The 16,247-nt window shown below is 39.6% G+C and overlaps 1 protein-coding gene across 4 annotated transcripts in view; it reads left to right on the top strand.

The window, feature by feature from the left end:
• The window catches only part of DLG2 (discs large MAGUK scaffold protein 2), a 1,041,736-nt gene that overhangs the window by 759,984 nt on the left and 265,505 nt on the right, over positions 1–16,247 (top strand). For all 4 annotated transcript variants that reach the window (XM_075140226.1, XM_075140229.1, XM_075140227.1 and 1 more), the window contains one exon: positions 2,094–2,249. In XM_075140226.1, the coding sequence (XP_074996327.1) occupies positions 2,094–2,249 (156 nt within the window). The remainder of the gene's footprint in view (positions 1–2,093; positions 2,250–16,247) is intronic.

Raw genomic sequence — 16,247 nt, 5'->3', positions numbered from 1 at the left:
CTGTGGCATGATTTGTGTCTCAGCACAGGGTTGGATGGTCACTCATTGATGACTCAGTGTAGTTTGAGCATTCACAATATATCCAAGGGGTAGTGACACTCTCATGTCATCTACCACTCAGAGGAGACAAGTAACTTGAATATAGGAAGCCAGCAAGTTGTTTATGGACTGGTTAGTGTTTTAGGCCATGGAGAAATCTACAGTTTTTGTTCATCTTCCTGCACTGGGACAATATTTCTTCAATTTTCATAGTAGGTATCATTTATATTTCATATTTGTACTTGTTCTTTAATATACTGCCTAAAAGCAAAAGTGATTTCTGAGGGAACAAAAGGCAGTATTGGTCTAAAGTAAAATAATAGAGGTGTTTTTTTCTCTGGATTTTTTGTATTGTAAACAGCAGTTGATTTAGTAAATAAATTATTAAATCCAACCCTCTGAAACAAGTGTAAAATATGCTGATAAAAAAGAATTGCTACCTTAAACATTTTTAAAGGGATTTTACTAAACACTTGACAGAATGCTTTATAACCAAATGAGTGACAGCTTTGCTATTTTGATATTTGGTAATCTTAAATTGCCATTTTTTTAACTGTAAAATTTTCCCTGGGAAAGTCAGGCGCAGAGAGTTCTCAAATCATATGTCAGATTGCAATGAATAATGTTATTAGCATTAGGTGAGACCAATTTTTAAGTAAAGCAGCTACTCCTTTTCCCCCAAAGGACAAAACCAGAAGCTAACAACAAAGGAAAATATGTTCTCTGTATCTGCCAGTGCATCCATGACCGCAATAAATTCTGGTACCTGTGAAAGTCACAGCAAAAACCACACCCATGTGAGGCACAGTGCAGCCAGAAGAACAAAAAGAGTTCATTAACTGCTTGGCCTCTTGATATTTTCAGGCTTCTGAAACAAGATTTTCATCTAGCTAATACTGTATTGCTGTGATTAAAGACAGTGGCATACCCTGGATCTTCTGGCAGAAGCGAGGATATGACAGCAATTACGTCTTGGCACTCTTTAGAACAGAAACTTCAGGAAATTATGAGTCAAGTTTCACTCTGCCAGTAGGCCCAGAGGTATCTGCTGGGGCCAACGCAGTAGCTGGAGAAGTTGCATGATGGAAAATGTCTGTGTGGCACGTTTTTTTGAAAACTGTTTGCTGGTTGTCTCCTGTGGATCCCTGGCTGCTTGGTACTAAGGCTGCATCCCCTTCTCCCCTCTCCCCAGGTGGCTCCCTGGGAGGTTTGTGGTAAGTATTGCTTCTCCCAAGCAGTTGGCCTCAGGGCAGCAGGAGAGAAATGCTAGGTGACCTGTCAGTGTCGGTTTTAGGAGCTTATTCTTCGTATGTAGCTTCGCAGACTGCTGTCTGTAATTTGGAGCAGCAGTGCAAGTGCGATTGCAGTAGCCTTGTCAACGAGGGTAACTGCTTGAGATGTGGTCTGCATAATCAGATTTTGAAGGTTGAATCTGAAAAGAGAGCAAAGAACTCTTGAAATGAAATGAATTGCCTGCCAATGAGATGAATTGCTTACACAGTTTGTTACCATCAGTGTTATTGCAGGATATGGCTCACTTTGACCACAGCTCTACTTGCAAAGCCCCAGTTCATCGAGGCAGGAGTATGTTGTGTTAACAAGTAATATGTACTTCACCTTTATCTTAAATTAATGGGTAAAAAATACCTCTTTTCAGGTAATAAACATTTTGCTTCTATGCAGTACTAAAATTAAGATCACAGAAAGCTGTGCAGAAGTAATGTTGCTAGATTAAAAAATTCATCACTGAACTTCAGAGATAAGATATTCCATTTCAGTGCCACACTTCCCATTGTGTGTACCACAGTGGGACACTTATAGTGTGCCACACCTATATTGTATATACCTTTATATGCAGTTGCTTGTATGCCATAATACTGTGTTATCAAATTCTAATGTTTCCTTTAACAGCACACTTTTCTTGTCAGAAAAGCCCTACTGAAAAGGTCTTGACAGATTTGCTATGCATGCTTTTGAAATGATTGCTGTGTTTTCTCTATATTCTCAGCCACTAATGCACACCTGATCTTTTACTCTTGTCTCTGTATCACCAGGCCTCCTGAACCTGTTTACAGCACTGTGAACAAACTGTGTGATAAACCACCTTCTCCTAGGCACTATTCCCCTGTCGAGTGTGACAAAAGCTTCCTTCTTACAGCTCCCTATCCCCACTACCACGTAGGCCTGCTCCCTGACTCTGAGATCACCAGGTACTGCATGCGCTTCTTCCTCACCTCCTTTGTTAGAGTGCATGAACATCACTGGATTTATCTCATAGTTTGCATCTTCACCGTAGATCTTCTTTTTCTACAGCTTGTGCTTGTTTTTAACCATGCTTTCACATCTGCACCACTGGAAGATATATGCTGCCTCGGTATATAATTTTGGTCATCCAAAATCCAGTGATGAACACGGGCAATGTTTTGATCCATTGGAATGGTCCTCTAACATAGGTTACATAATATGTGTCACAGTTTACAACTGAATTCAGTATTTGTTTCTCTGTGAGCACGGAAAGTGACTAAGACTTCACTGAAAGTTGTAGTAATTTGGTTTGATTCAGTCATTTTATTTCTGTGCTGTGCATACTTCGTTCACTGAGCATCTTTGGGTTTAAAGGGTGGCTGCCCAAGCCATTCAGAAGACATTGAGCAAAAAATAATCACCTCCCTCCTCAAGTCGTGGTTGAGAATACATCTAAAATTTAGCATTCCCTAGGCTAGCTGTGCTCTGAGAGGACAGTTAGTAAAACCTAAAATGATGAACATTTCCATAACAGAAGTAATGGAAGACATTTCTATAAAATATTGTCAGTGATTGCCTCCTGAGAAATATTTAATAAAGAAAAACATACTATCCAAAACTGTACGCTAGTATAACCCAGCTATTCTTCTACAGTCTACTAGAATAGTAGTAAACTATTTGCAAACAAGACTTGGGAGGTAGAGGGAGAGTAGGCACAAGTTTTCAAGAAGATGTTGAGTGCTTCTTTTGTCAGGAAAAAACTATCATCTTTTATATTCTAGAGTAGAAGAAAAATAATTGTATTTGGATCTTTGATCATAGACATTTTCTACAGAAAACACTTTTCAAAGAAAAGAGTAATGTGGGAAAAGAAGAGCAGAAGTGTGTAAGTGGAAAGTAAAATGGTAAATTAATGTAAGACACAATAACAGGAAAGAAATCCCAGAGGTTAGAAAAACAGCTGTGAAAGGCATTGCAGTGCTATGAAATAGAAAGAAAAGTTAAACAAGCAATAAGGCAAATACTAGTGAAGAATGCAACAAATGTGGTAAGACCATGCAGAAGCTGTCAGTTTATTAGAATGAAAACTGTGTAGCTTCTAGAATTTGTAAAAAGATGCTTAATCCCTGGACGAAGTGATTAGTCAGGCTGTTCAGGCCAGTGCAACTTTGGGTGAAAAACGTTGATAAGGGCAATGTTTTATAAAGGTATAAATAACTCCAGAAGGGTGCCAGGCACTAACAGATCTATCCACAATATTTTAATTTCTCTGCAAATATTATCTTAAAGGAAACAACTAGCCACAAAGTAGTAAAATGACTTCAGGTCCTTAGGTACAGTGTACATATGAGTAATTTATCTGTAAGCATCACAGTGCTTCTGTGTGTTTAGAGCCAGACAACAGAAGAGATCATTGTCAAAAGACATTTACTTTTAAAATGGTCCCTTTAGAAAGGAAGGGAGCAGCTTGAACTAGAAAGGGTTCTAGGGGATTTTGGGGCTGTGGAGTTGTGTATTGGGAGCACTGAGGATTAGATTGTGGCTTGCTAACGACAGAGAGTTGCAATTCATTGCTAAATGGTCGATCTCTATAACAGGACTATGGGGATAGGTTGGGGGAAAAGGATGAATCTGTTAAGGCTACTTCCTGCAGACCAGATAATCAGATGCCAATAATCAGTGGAGCCCTGGAGAGCTCATAGAACTAGGCCATTTTGCCACCTGAAGGTATAATTCTCTACATCCTTTTGCTTTATTGTGTGATTGATTGAATACTTGATCATCAGATATTTGATGACCTGACATCAGGACTTAAAAAGCTGGATTTTGTTCTACTGAGTGTCAGTTAACAATTCTCTTTAATAACAAGGTTTCATTTCTCTCCATTCTACTTTGATGTAAAATTAAGCTCTAGTCCCTGTATATTTAATCAGTTTGTTTATTTCAGCAGTTCAACAAAAACTGCAAAAAGAACACAAAAGATGAGAAAAGACACAACTCATGGTTAAATGCTCTGCACTATGCTCTGCTACATGCTGTGATAGAGGCAACTGATTGCTATAATTTATACTTCCTTCCCACTGTGAAGTAACATTCAGATGGAAAATATGACAGTTTTTGATGTTCTCAAATACTGTCATCTTTTCCATAGGACTCTTTGAATAGTTGACCATGGAGGAAGACATCTGAAATAATATTTCACCAAATGCCTTTGGTGAGGAAAGTGACAGCTCTACAATATATACCATGATCCGATTTCCAAACGGACTCAGTATTCACAGTTGAAGAACAGATTTTAGAAAACTATTAATCCCATTTTAACCCTAATCCAAGTGGCTATTTTTGCAGAAGCATTCATTGTGTGCAGCCCTAAATTTCACAAAGATGATGTGTCTTAGGGCTGTATTGTGTTGAATATTTGGAAGAATTAATCCATAAAAAGACCTTGTTTTAAATCTGCAGCTGTGATACCACCATCTCTATTGGAAGTTGTACTACAAAAAAATCTTCCAAATATTGACCAGGTATTTTGAAAGGTCTCTTTTAACTCACCTGAATTCCTCAAAGCCCTATTCCTCTGTATTATACACTTCCATGGTCTCCAGTCAAATATAAAAAGATATCTCCCTGTCTTTCTGCAGGCTTCCTAGAAAGAGTTTTTCATCAGAATTTGTCAGCCTCAGGTTTGGGGAGGAAAGGACAGGGATTATTTCTTGTTTTGGTACTTGCAGTCATTGTTGTATCTCAGTGTTCCGATATTGAGAATCTGCTGCTGAACTGCAAGAAATTTGGTTTGACAAATAATTCTTCCAGAGGAAGAGGAACATGACGCCATGTTCTCCCAATTGAAATGCTTGTAAGCCAGCCAACGCCTTTCAAGTTGCTGCTCCAGATAATTTGTCAGCTACTTCTCAGATGTTTGTTTTGTTAAGGCTCATTAACTTAAGAGGCAAAGAGAACTCATAGGCCAAAGCCTTATTTGTCTATAATAAATTCAAGTTTATAACCCTTGCTTTTATGGTGGCCTGTCTTAATTCCTGGGAGATTTGGAGGTCTAGAACAATATACTCCCATTTTAGGATAAAAGTAATTGGGTTTTTTGATTGAATTATCAACTCATGTGAATTGATATTAACAGGGCTATGTCAATGTGCGACAACTGAAAATCTGTCCCGTTGAAGGCAGGAGCAGAGAGAGAATTTTGGAGTAGTAAGTTTTCCTTTGAGAGCACCACGTGGAAACAGATGCAGAGTATTTGTGTTCTGGCCTCTGTCATTATTGACAATTATGTGTACAATTCAAAGATTATTGGCAGCGAAAGGAGATCACAACTCATAGATGTAACACTCTTTTTACAAACACGAGACTTTGTTTTTGCGTTATGTAACACAAAATGTTTTATTCTCAGTCTTTGTGCTGAGAACTTCATTACATTCACCACTACATAGACACACTTAAAAAATGCTTCAGTTTTGCCCAGAACTAGCTTCCCTATCTTCACTGAAATCTTTTTGGCACTCTAGTTGCCAGCATAGTTTTTGCTAAAGGGCAGCTCTGATATTGTTGGTTTGTGTGATTTTCTTTTTCCATAAGTATTTGCTTTTCTCTTAAGCCTTTGATCACATGATTGCATCAATATTTTTGAATACATGTAGGGGAAGGAACTAAGGGTAGGGTTTCAGACTTTGTAGTCATGGGAACATGACTCCTCCCAAGAAAATAAAAATAAGTGAAAATTTTGTTCATGTTTAATCTAGCTTTTGGAAACTTGCAGATCTTCCTTATGGTGCTTGCATGCCTGGATTGAAAGTATTTGGCTTGCTTTTTAAATCAAGATTAGTTTCTTGAAGCCAGCCTCAGTTGTGGCTGACACTGTCATCTGCAGTCTTAGGCAAGGTAGTTAATGATTTTGTGCTTTGTTTCCCAATCTCTAAAAGAGGTTTAACAATGATCTCATAGAGCTTCTTTGAAAACTAATTCTGTCTGAGACAATAGCATCCTATTACTAATGGCGATTTGTGTTATTATTTAATAACATAAAAATGATTTGAAGGTATTTGATGAATACCTTTGAGATTTGACATCACTTCTTGGGACCACCACTACTTTGTCATCGATGGGGATTAGGGAGAGAAGATAATATTGGCGCAGGGCTCTAGAGCAGAGTCTTTTGCAGAAAATAGCATGCATTTGCATAGATATTCAAGGGTAACTGAGCATTGTGTAAGTCTAAAAAGCTACACAAATAAAAGTGTGCTGAAATGTATGCAGGACATATGTGTAAGGAGACTATAATGTTCAGAATCTTAATGATCGATGCGTGATGCTGCTTCCAATGTGTGGCTGAATTCCCACAGCCTCCATTTAAGCACACGAGGGTCACTACACTCCAGTAGTCTCTGCAGTCAGAGTAGCGTATGTCTGCAACGCTAAGCACTACTGCTTGTGGTCACCTCACTTAATTTTAGGGATCCCTGGGATCCCTCCATAGGTCATGAAGGGACAGCTGAGAAGGTGCTGTTCGCTTTTCACTGATCCTAGCAGGAAGTTAAGGTAACTGCACTTGAAAAAGATGTGAATGGTGGGCCTCTCTGGTATTTATTGCTATAGTGTCCTTTCTCGGTTGTTCGTATCTATGCAGCCTTTTTCTTCACAATAACCCGCTGGGAGCAAGCTTGTTGTCAAAATGATGCATATAACTGTACTTGTGTGTGGCTGCCTTCCAGGGACGCTCTTGTCATCTTTATTGAAATTCACATTGTATAGGAGTTCTCATCGTCCCCTTTTCAATCCCATGTGTTTAATATGGGAATTATATCTCCCAAAACACATCTAGCCATATTTTGAGTTTTTTTAAATGCCTGGCAACCTGAAAATGGGACCTATCAAAAAGCAGTAAAAAGAATGGATATTATAGAATTGAGTCTTCAACTTGCCCCACATAAATACAACCACGTTTCTTGAATTTAAAATGAACTTTTACTGTTTAGTTGTATTCATTTACTTATTTTATGTGAAAATTTCAAATAATAACTACAAAATTGAAAATCAGTCTGTTTTGAGTAAATGGGTTTAAGTACTTAAATATTTAAAATCAGATTTGGAGCAGATTTGTACTTTTTCCTATTGTAACACCTTGGAATCAACTTCTGGACTGATCTGCATTTTACAAAATCCAGCCACAGACAGCAAGCTATGAACTAGCCCTACTAAATAGCACTGCTTAAAGACAGTAGAAGGGAATAAGTGCACAATTCTTTCTGTGGATTTTTGAACAGCAAAATAGGCAATACTGAGGTTCAACTTATTCAGTGTCAATGGAAATAAATTAATCCTATAGTCACAAAGAAAAAACATCTTTAGAAAATAAAAGGTACCTAGTTAAAATAAGTCTTGATAAAGTAGCTCCCTTAAACCATAAGGTGGCATTTAAAAAATGAACACTGTGACTTTTTGTTTTGAGAAGTGACTTTAAGGCATATCTATATACAAATTCAGGCATTCAGAGGCACAGAGCATATAGCAACCCCTAAGCAATTTAAGAGATTAAACTGGTCATCACAGAGGCTGGCTTGGGCACAGATGTTCATACTGATGGGAATTGAAGCATCTTGTTATTGCTGATTTCAGTGAGAGTTAGGTGTGTAAGTGCTATGGCCTTCACTTAAACAACACCTTTAGAAATTCAAGTACTTCTGTAACACTGGCACCTAGACCTTTCTAAAAATAAGCTTGGAGACCTTGACTCGTAGAACTACATACCCATTATGCTCGACTGGGTTGTGCTGCTTCTGAAAGCAGCTCCAGAACTGCAATATTTTATAGTTATATATTATAAGGCAAAACAAAATCAGCATAAACTGTGTTGATTAACTGTCTACAACTCAAACGCAACGTCTCAATGTAGATTGTCCCTGCCTGTGAATCAGACTCCTGAGACCTTTAAATTATTTAGAATCTTTTGAAAATGATACAAATTAATTGTGGATTTTCCTTATCACTTTCAATTAACAAATTAAAAAGTCTTAACTGGAACAGTTTCCTATAATTTCTTTTTAATCCTGACTTAAGTGTTCTCTTTAAGTAAACGATCCAGTCATATAACTGTTGTAGTTAATGAAAGAAAAATGATGCTGCCTTTCAGCCTCAGCTTTCATGTTATTTTGCATGGATGAATCTCTGATCCTAATAAGCACAAACATTCCTATAAGCTCTCTTATACGTTTTCCTTTTTTTAATCAGGAGTTTTCTATTTTGGACACTATTAATTAAAATGATTAGGAAGATGCACCTTTTGAAAACTCAGAAAGATGATTGTGGGAGAATCTTAACCTGTAATGGTGTAAAATCTCTGCAGTTCAAGTGTTTAATTATGTAAAGTTACAGAAGCCTTTCAGGTTAAGATGGGATGCTTCAGGTTAGAGCTGCTGGGCTTTATTTCCAGTTGTGCTGCTGACTAATTCTCTTTAGTTGAACAACTCACTTAATTCTATTTGCTTTGCTTTACCTATCAGTAAAATAATCTTCTTGCTCGGTTATATTGAGAAGGATAACTGATATTATTAAACAGAATAGAAGAAAATTTTTAAATTGGAAAAATTAAGGTGTTTGTTTCTGTTCTGTCATTTGGGAAATGTTTCATATTTTTAGAACATATGGTTTGATATTCAGAGATACTGTGCTTTGTTGTACTACAGATACTCTTTTGTTCATATTCTGCACCCATGGAAATTAAACTGTATATTCTTCGCTCATAAAATGGACAGAAATATTAACTCAGTTTAGTTAAGTAGCAGTATTTTTTTACTATGTCTTTAGAGAAGAAAAAAATATCAGTTCTCAGTAAGAAAACATCTGTAAATCACTACTATTAAAATTTTCCTGCTGTTATGATTACAAACTGAGCTACAGAGAGACATTTGGGAACAAAGGAAAGACATTTCTTTCCTTTCCACGCCTATAAGCAAGCTCTGAAATTCAATCTCTAAGAAAGACACAGGAAACGCTCCTGAAGTATCAAATGCCAGTTCCTATGTCTTTTTTGGAAAGACAATGATGAAGACTGGAACCAGGAGACTAGAGAGATATCGGGCCACTTTGATTCCTGCCTAAGGAGTGATGTTTCAGATTATCTCCTGAAAATCCAAACAGTCAATTCATAACTAAGTCCACACCACAACTGTGTTGTTTGAAACGGTCATTTCTGTGAGACACATTATTGTTTATTTTCAATATATGTAAGCACCCTCTCAAACATCTTGTTCTGCTCTCTGAAAATCCCCTTGAAGCAGTTCTTCCAAAATGATAGAGCACTAAAACTCCAGACACAATGTTCAAATGCTTCTGAGTGTTGGGGGAAATTTAAATCCACATTTTTAATATTGGTTCCCTATCTCATTCAAGTGTATTCAGAATAAATGACAAAAAATTTGACAGAAAGTGTCACTCTGCATAGGAGAGCTACAGTAACAAGCTAATGGAGCCATTCACTGATTAAAATCTGGTCCACAGTGACGAAAGTTAATGACAATTATTACCTGACAACTGTCTAAAGGCCGACATGAGAAATGGGTTTGGAGATTTCAGTTTCATTCCTGTGGACAAGTTTCCACATCATAAAAATCATCACTCCATCTGTCACAGTAATTGCTAGACTCTCAGCTCATCAGAAAAACCAAGAATAGATTTAACCTGGAGAACAAATTACTCTTTTTACCCCAAGAGGGAGTTCTTTGAGCTTAGAAATGAAATATTACTGTGGAGACAGGGTAAATAAAGCTACTCTGTGGCCACCTATGGGGGAAGGGAACCTACCTGTTGGGGGAAGAATAATTGTGTAGCTGCACACAAAAGAGCAGAAAGCTTACTGGTTAGAGCAAAGAGCTGGGAACTGAGAAATTTGCCTGTACCACTGACAGCTATATGACCTTGGCAAATTAAGCATTTCCTTCTATTTTGTCCAATTGTGAAATACGTGACACACATCCACACCACCAGCAGCCCTCAGAGTTACAAGATATTTCCAACAGGTACAGATATGCATGATTTTCTGCACTGCATAAAAAAGAGTGATCATTAGTATGAAGTGGAGTGGTAGGAGGCATCATGGAAAGCAGGTGGGACTTCTAATTATAGCAGTGTAATTTGTCATGGAAATGCAAGAGAATTATAACAACAGTAATAATGAACCTTCCCTCAGCCCTATGCTAGTCTTGTTTTACACTACAGTTATCCCACTGGAGTAATGTAGTGCTGACTCAGGACCCCAGATTATTTTGTATCTAATTATCATCAATTATTATTGTTGACATAAGCCCCATATGTAGATACTTGCAAATATGTCCATTTCTGTTAGTTTTGCCAAGTCAAGTAACCTCTGACTTTGAACAGGATGTGCCTAAAAATGAGAGCAGCACTGCAGAGAAGGGCTTGGGGTTACCGGTGGATGAAAAGCTGGACATGAGCCGGCAATGCGCTCGCAGCCCAGAAGGCCAACTGTACCCTGGGCTGCATCACAAGCAGCGTGGCCAGCAGGTCGAGGGAGGTGATTCTGCCCCTCTACTCTGCTCTGCTGAGACCCCCCCTGCAGTGCTGCATCCAGCTCTGGAGTCCTCAGCACAGGACAGACATGGACCTGTTGGAGCGGGTCCAGAGGAGGCCACGAAAATGGTCAGGGAGATGGAACACCTCTCCTGTGAAGAAAGGCTGAGAGAGTTGGGGTTGTTCAGCCTGGAGAAGAGAAGGCTTCGGGAAGACCTTATTGCAGCCTTTCAGTACTTAAAGGGGGCTTATAAGAAAGATGGGGACAGACTTTTTAGCAGGGCCTGTAGCAATAGGACAAGGGGGAATGGTTTTAAACTAAAAGAGGGTAGATCAGACTAGATATAAGGAAGAAATGTTTTACGGTGAGGGTGGTGAAACACTGGCACAGGTTGCCCAAAGAGGTGATAAATGCCTCTGTCCCTGGAAACATTCAAGGTGAGGTTGGACGAGGCTCTGAGCAACCTGATCTAGTTGAAGATGTCCCTGCTCACTGCAGGGGGGTTGGACTAGATGACCTTTAAAGGTCCCTTCCAACCCAAACTATTCTATGATTCTATGATTCTAAAAATATGCTTGTGATACAGAAATCAGGAGGTAGCACTCTTTGTGGAGTCTGTGCTAGGCCAAAGATACTGCAAGCCCATTTGAGGACACTGTTGTGGAAGGTGTTGCAAAACCGAATGAGCTGTTTAAACTAGATCCTCATCTCTTGTAGTCGCTGATTTTACAGCCTTTACTTCTGTCCAAAAAGTATAAAATACTAATTAATGGAATAGTCAGAAACACAGAAATACTAAGATTAAAAAAAAACTCCTGACATGATGGGATCCATCTCCTGGGTCTACTCTAAAATTTCTACATACTTTTGTTTTCCATTTCAGAGGTTTTTTCCCACTATCAAAACATACCTGTACCTTTATGGGTCTATGAGGATAATAATTATTCCCCTTGAGGATAATAAGTATTTCTTCTGTCATTTCTTTGTTTTTAAAAGGACATACAGCCATCATTAGGAAAAATGTGATCAAATGGTTATGTATTTCTCATGTTACCGCAGAAATATTTATTGATCAGTACTCATAACATTTCCTATTTCAAAAAAGCATTTGTTGCTCTTTGAAAATATTAACTATGTAATTGGAACCATCTGTTTGCATAGACTTCAGTGTGATATAAGTAATGATAACCATAACCGTCAAAACTTTAAGATGCTTATCTAAATTTAAGTTGGACTCGAAAGACCTTTGGGGGTGTTGCTTTACGTTGTTCCCTGATTCAGTCTGGCAACACAAATACTACAAAAGGGTTTATGAAAATGGGAAAATTGTGAGAAACTAAACTCCCTTTTACCTACATAATACATTTTGGTACCTGTGTTACAGCTACTGAGATATTTTTAAATACCATCTAGGCTTTGAATAAATATCATCCTTATTTTACGTTAAGCTTTCATTTTGGTGTGGAGAGGACTTTTTTTCTTATTGATCTAAATTCATTTTCATGTAAATATAGCTAAAAATGTTTGTAGTAAGACAAATTGACATAGGAGCTCATCGTAAGCCATAGTCATTATAAGCTGCTATATCAGTGTAAAGTCACTGGGAAAAGTTTTTTTGGTTTTGCTAAGAAAGAAAAGAAAAAAAACATACATTAGGTATGCAGAAAGGGTTACAAGCTCTAAACATCCCTGAATTTTGTGAAAGTCTAGTTACGCAACTGACCTTTTTGGATTGAACATAAGTTTAGCTAAGTTGTCATTGTAAATTTGCATGTAGGATTTATTAATGTTTTGGGATTTTAAACAATTTATTCTTTAAAAGGTTTTAATTTCATTTTTGAAGAATAGCAGTAGAGGCAGCTAGCTTATCTGATTTTTTTAAAATAATGCTTATAGTGCATAAAACCACTACCTGTTACTGCATAAAAAGCATGTTCAATGGAAGTGACAAGATATTAAAATACATTTTTTTAGCTGACAAAAGGAAGGAGAGGAAGATTTAGTTTGACTTTCAAAATTAAAATTTCAATATTGTTAAGGAAATACTGGAACAGAAACATTACAATTCCCAGGGAGATGCATAGACGATTTGTTTTTCCAGAGTATTTCCATACTCCATGCAGAAAATGAATCATTCCATAGATAATTGGAGTTGCTTGCTGTATCTTTTGAGAATCTTTATAGTTCTTGCTTTTATGCTGTTGAAATCATTGCACTGATGAAGTGAGGAGCAGGGAAAAGAAAATAACTCTACAATGTGAGAGTACACTTGTGTATATGGTCTTGCACATCACAAATTGCTTTTGATTTGGTTACACTGATTTCTTACAAATCCAAATTCTGAATAGCAATGACTGTATCCTTAAGACAACCTTTCCTAAAAAGCAGCTTGAAACCATCATAATGTATTATGCTGTGTAAAGGGAAAACGTATCAGCATGCACACCTGAAATCTACTAAAGCCCACATGGGGGGAGTAGATAGTGCGGAAACCAAGTGTCATTTGCTACTGCTGACTGGCAGTAGGGTGCATCTGTGCAGCCCAATGCAAGACCATTTAGATACTCCTGAGCTGGTTCTAGACAAGTTAGGTAAGCTGATGAAGCAGCCTAACCTGCTTCCAATAAATGCCCGCATTGATTAATAGTTGACTTTGGTATAATCAGCAATACGTGTAGACAGTTGAGTTGCTGATCTGATGAAGATAGCATAAGCTATAATCAGAACTCTTAGCCTATTCAGGGTACAGTGACTAAGAGCTGCAGGTTGGAGGACTTATGTAGCATCTGTGGCAAGAGTGTGGCTATACAGGCGTGGTTGGAAGCAGAAGTCATACAGGTTTGGTTAGGATACAAACGTAATACTGTCATTTCACTACGCAGAAGAGAATTTGCTTTTAACATTTCAGATCCAGCAGTGTGAGTGAAGGTTGTTAATTTTTCATATCAAGCCTTTACAACCATTTTATGTATTATACTACTTCAGTGAAAGTGTATAAAAAGTCTTATTTTATGAAGATATCTAAAGTAGGCAGTGAATTCATGAGTGTCATTGAAATCACAGGTGCTATCTAAAATCTTCAGGCTCAAATGATTAAAACTTATAGAATCATAGAATCATTTAAGTTGGAAAAGATCTTTAAGATCATCAAGTCCAACCGTAAACCTAACACTACCAAGTCCACCACTAAACCATGTCCCTAAGTGCCACATCTACACGTCTTTTAAATACCTCCAGGGATGGTGACTCAACCACTTCCCTGGGCAGCCTCTTCCAATGCTTGACAACCCTTTCGGTGAAGACATTTTTCCTAATACCCAATCTAAACCTCCCCTGGTGCAACCTGAGGCCATTAACTCTTGTCCTATTGCTTGTTACTTGGGAGAAGAGACCGACACCCACCTTGCTACAACCTCCTTTCAGGTAGTTGTAGAGCGCGATGAGGTCTCCCCTCAGCCTCCTCTTCTCCAGGCTAAACAGTCCCAGTTCCCTCAGCCGCTCAAGTCATAAGACTTGTGCTCCAGGCCCTTCACCAGCTTCGTTGCCCTTCTCTGGACACGCTCCAGCACCTCAATGTCCTTCTTGTAGTGAGGGGCCCAAAACTGAACACAGCATTCGAGGTGCAACCTCACCAGTGCCGAGTACAGGGGCACGATCACCTCCCTGCTCCTGCTGGCCACACTATTTCTGATACAGGCCAGGATGCCGTTGGCCTTCTTGGCCACCTGAGCACATTGCCGGCTCATGTTCAGCCAGCTGTCAACCAGCACCCCCAGGTCCTTTTCCTCTGGGCAGCTTTCCAGCCACCCTTCCCCAAGCCTGTAGCATTGCCTGGGGTTGTTGTGACCCATGTGCAGGACCCGGCACTTGGCCTTGTTGAACCTCATACAGTTGGCCTCAGCCCATCGATCCAGCCTGTCCAGGTCCCTCTGCAGAGCCTTCCTACCCTCGAGCAGATCAACACTCCCACACAACTTGGTGTCGTCTGCAAACTTACTGAGGGAGCACTCGATCCCCTCGTCCAGATCGTTGATAAAGATATTGAACATGACTGGCCCCAATACTGAGCCCTGGGGAACACCGCTTGTGACCGGCTGCCAATTGGATTTAACTCCGTTCACCACAACTCTTTGGGCCCGGCCATCCAGACAGTTTTTTACCCAGCGAAGAGTACACCTGTCCAAGCCATGAGCAGCAGTTTCCCCAGGAGAATGCTGTGGGAAACGGTGTCAAAGGCTTTACTAATGTCTAGGTAGACAACATCCACAGTCTTTCCCTCATCCAATAAGCAGGTCACTTTGTCCTAGAAGGAGATCAGGTTACTCAAGCAGGACCTGTTTTCATAAATGCACACTGACTGGGCCTGATCACCTGCTTGTCCTGTACGTGCCATGTGATGGCACTCAAGATGACCTGCTCCATAACCTTCCCCAGCACCAAAGTGAGACTGACAGGCCTGTAGTTCCCCGGATCCTCCTTCCGTCCCTTCTTGTAGATGGGCGTCACATTTGCTAACTTCCAGTGAACTGGGACCTCCCTGGTTAGCCAGGACTGCTGGTAAATGATGGAAAGTGGCTTGGTGAGCACTTCTGCCAGCTCCCTCAGTACCCTTGGGTGGATCCCATCCAGCCCCATAGACCTATGTGTGTCTAAGTGGTGTAGCAGGTCACTAACCATTTCCCCTTGGATTATGGGGGCTTCATTCTGCTCCCTGTCCGTGTCTTCCAGCTCAGGGGGCTGGGTACCTGGAGAACAACTGGTCTTACTATTAAGGACTGAAGCAAAGAAGGCATTAAACACCTCAGCCTTTTCCTCATCCTTTGTCATTATGTTTTGCCCCACATCCAATAAAGGATGGAGATTCTCCTTAGCCCTCCTTTTGTTACTAATGTATTTGTAGAAACATTTTTTATTGTCTTTTATGGCAGAAGCCAGATTAAGTTCTAGTTGGGCTTTTCTCCCCGCATAACCTCATGACATCCTTGTAGTCCTCTTGAGTTGCCTGCCCCTTCTTCCAAAGGTCATAAACTCTCCTTTTTTTCCTGAGTTCCAGCCAAAGTTCTCTGTTCAGCCAGACCGGTCTTCCCCACGGGCTCGTCTTCCAGCACATGGGGACAGCCTGCTCCTGCGCCTTTAATATTTCCTTCTTGAAGAATGTCCAGCCTTCCTGGACTCCTGTGCCCTTCAGGACTGCCTCCCAAGGGGCTCTGTCAACCAGTCTCCTAAACAGGCCAAAGTCTCCCCTCGGGAAGTCCAAGGTGGCAGTTCTGCTGACCCCCCTCCTTACATCTCCAAGAATCGAAAACTCTATCATTTCATGATCGCTATGCCCAAGATAGCCTCCAGCAGTCACATCACCCACAAGTCCTTCTCTGTTCACAAACAACAGGTCCAGCTGGGCGCCTTCCCTAGTTGGCTCACT

Source organism: Calonectris borealis, chromosome 1, assembly GCF_964195595.1.
Source record: "Calonectris borealis chromosome 1, bCalBor7.hap1.2, whole genome shotgun sequence".
Taxonomy (NCBI): Eukaryota; Metazoa; Chordata; class Aves; order Procellariiformes; family Procellariidae; genus Calonectris; species Calonectris borealis.
Note: the sequence above shows the minus strand (reverse complement) of the source record. Positions and strands in the feature narration are given on the sequence as shown.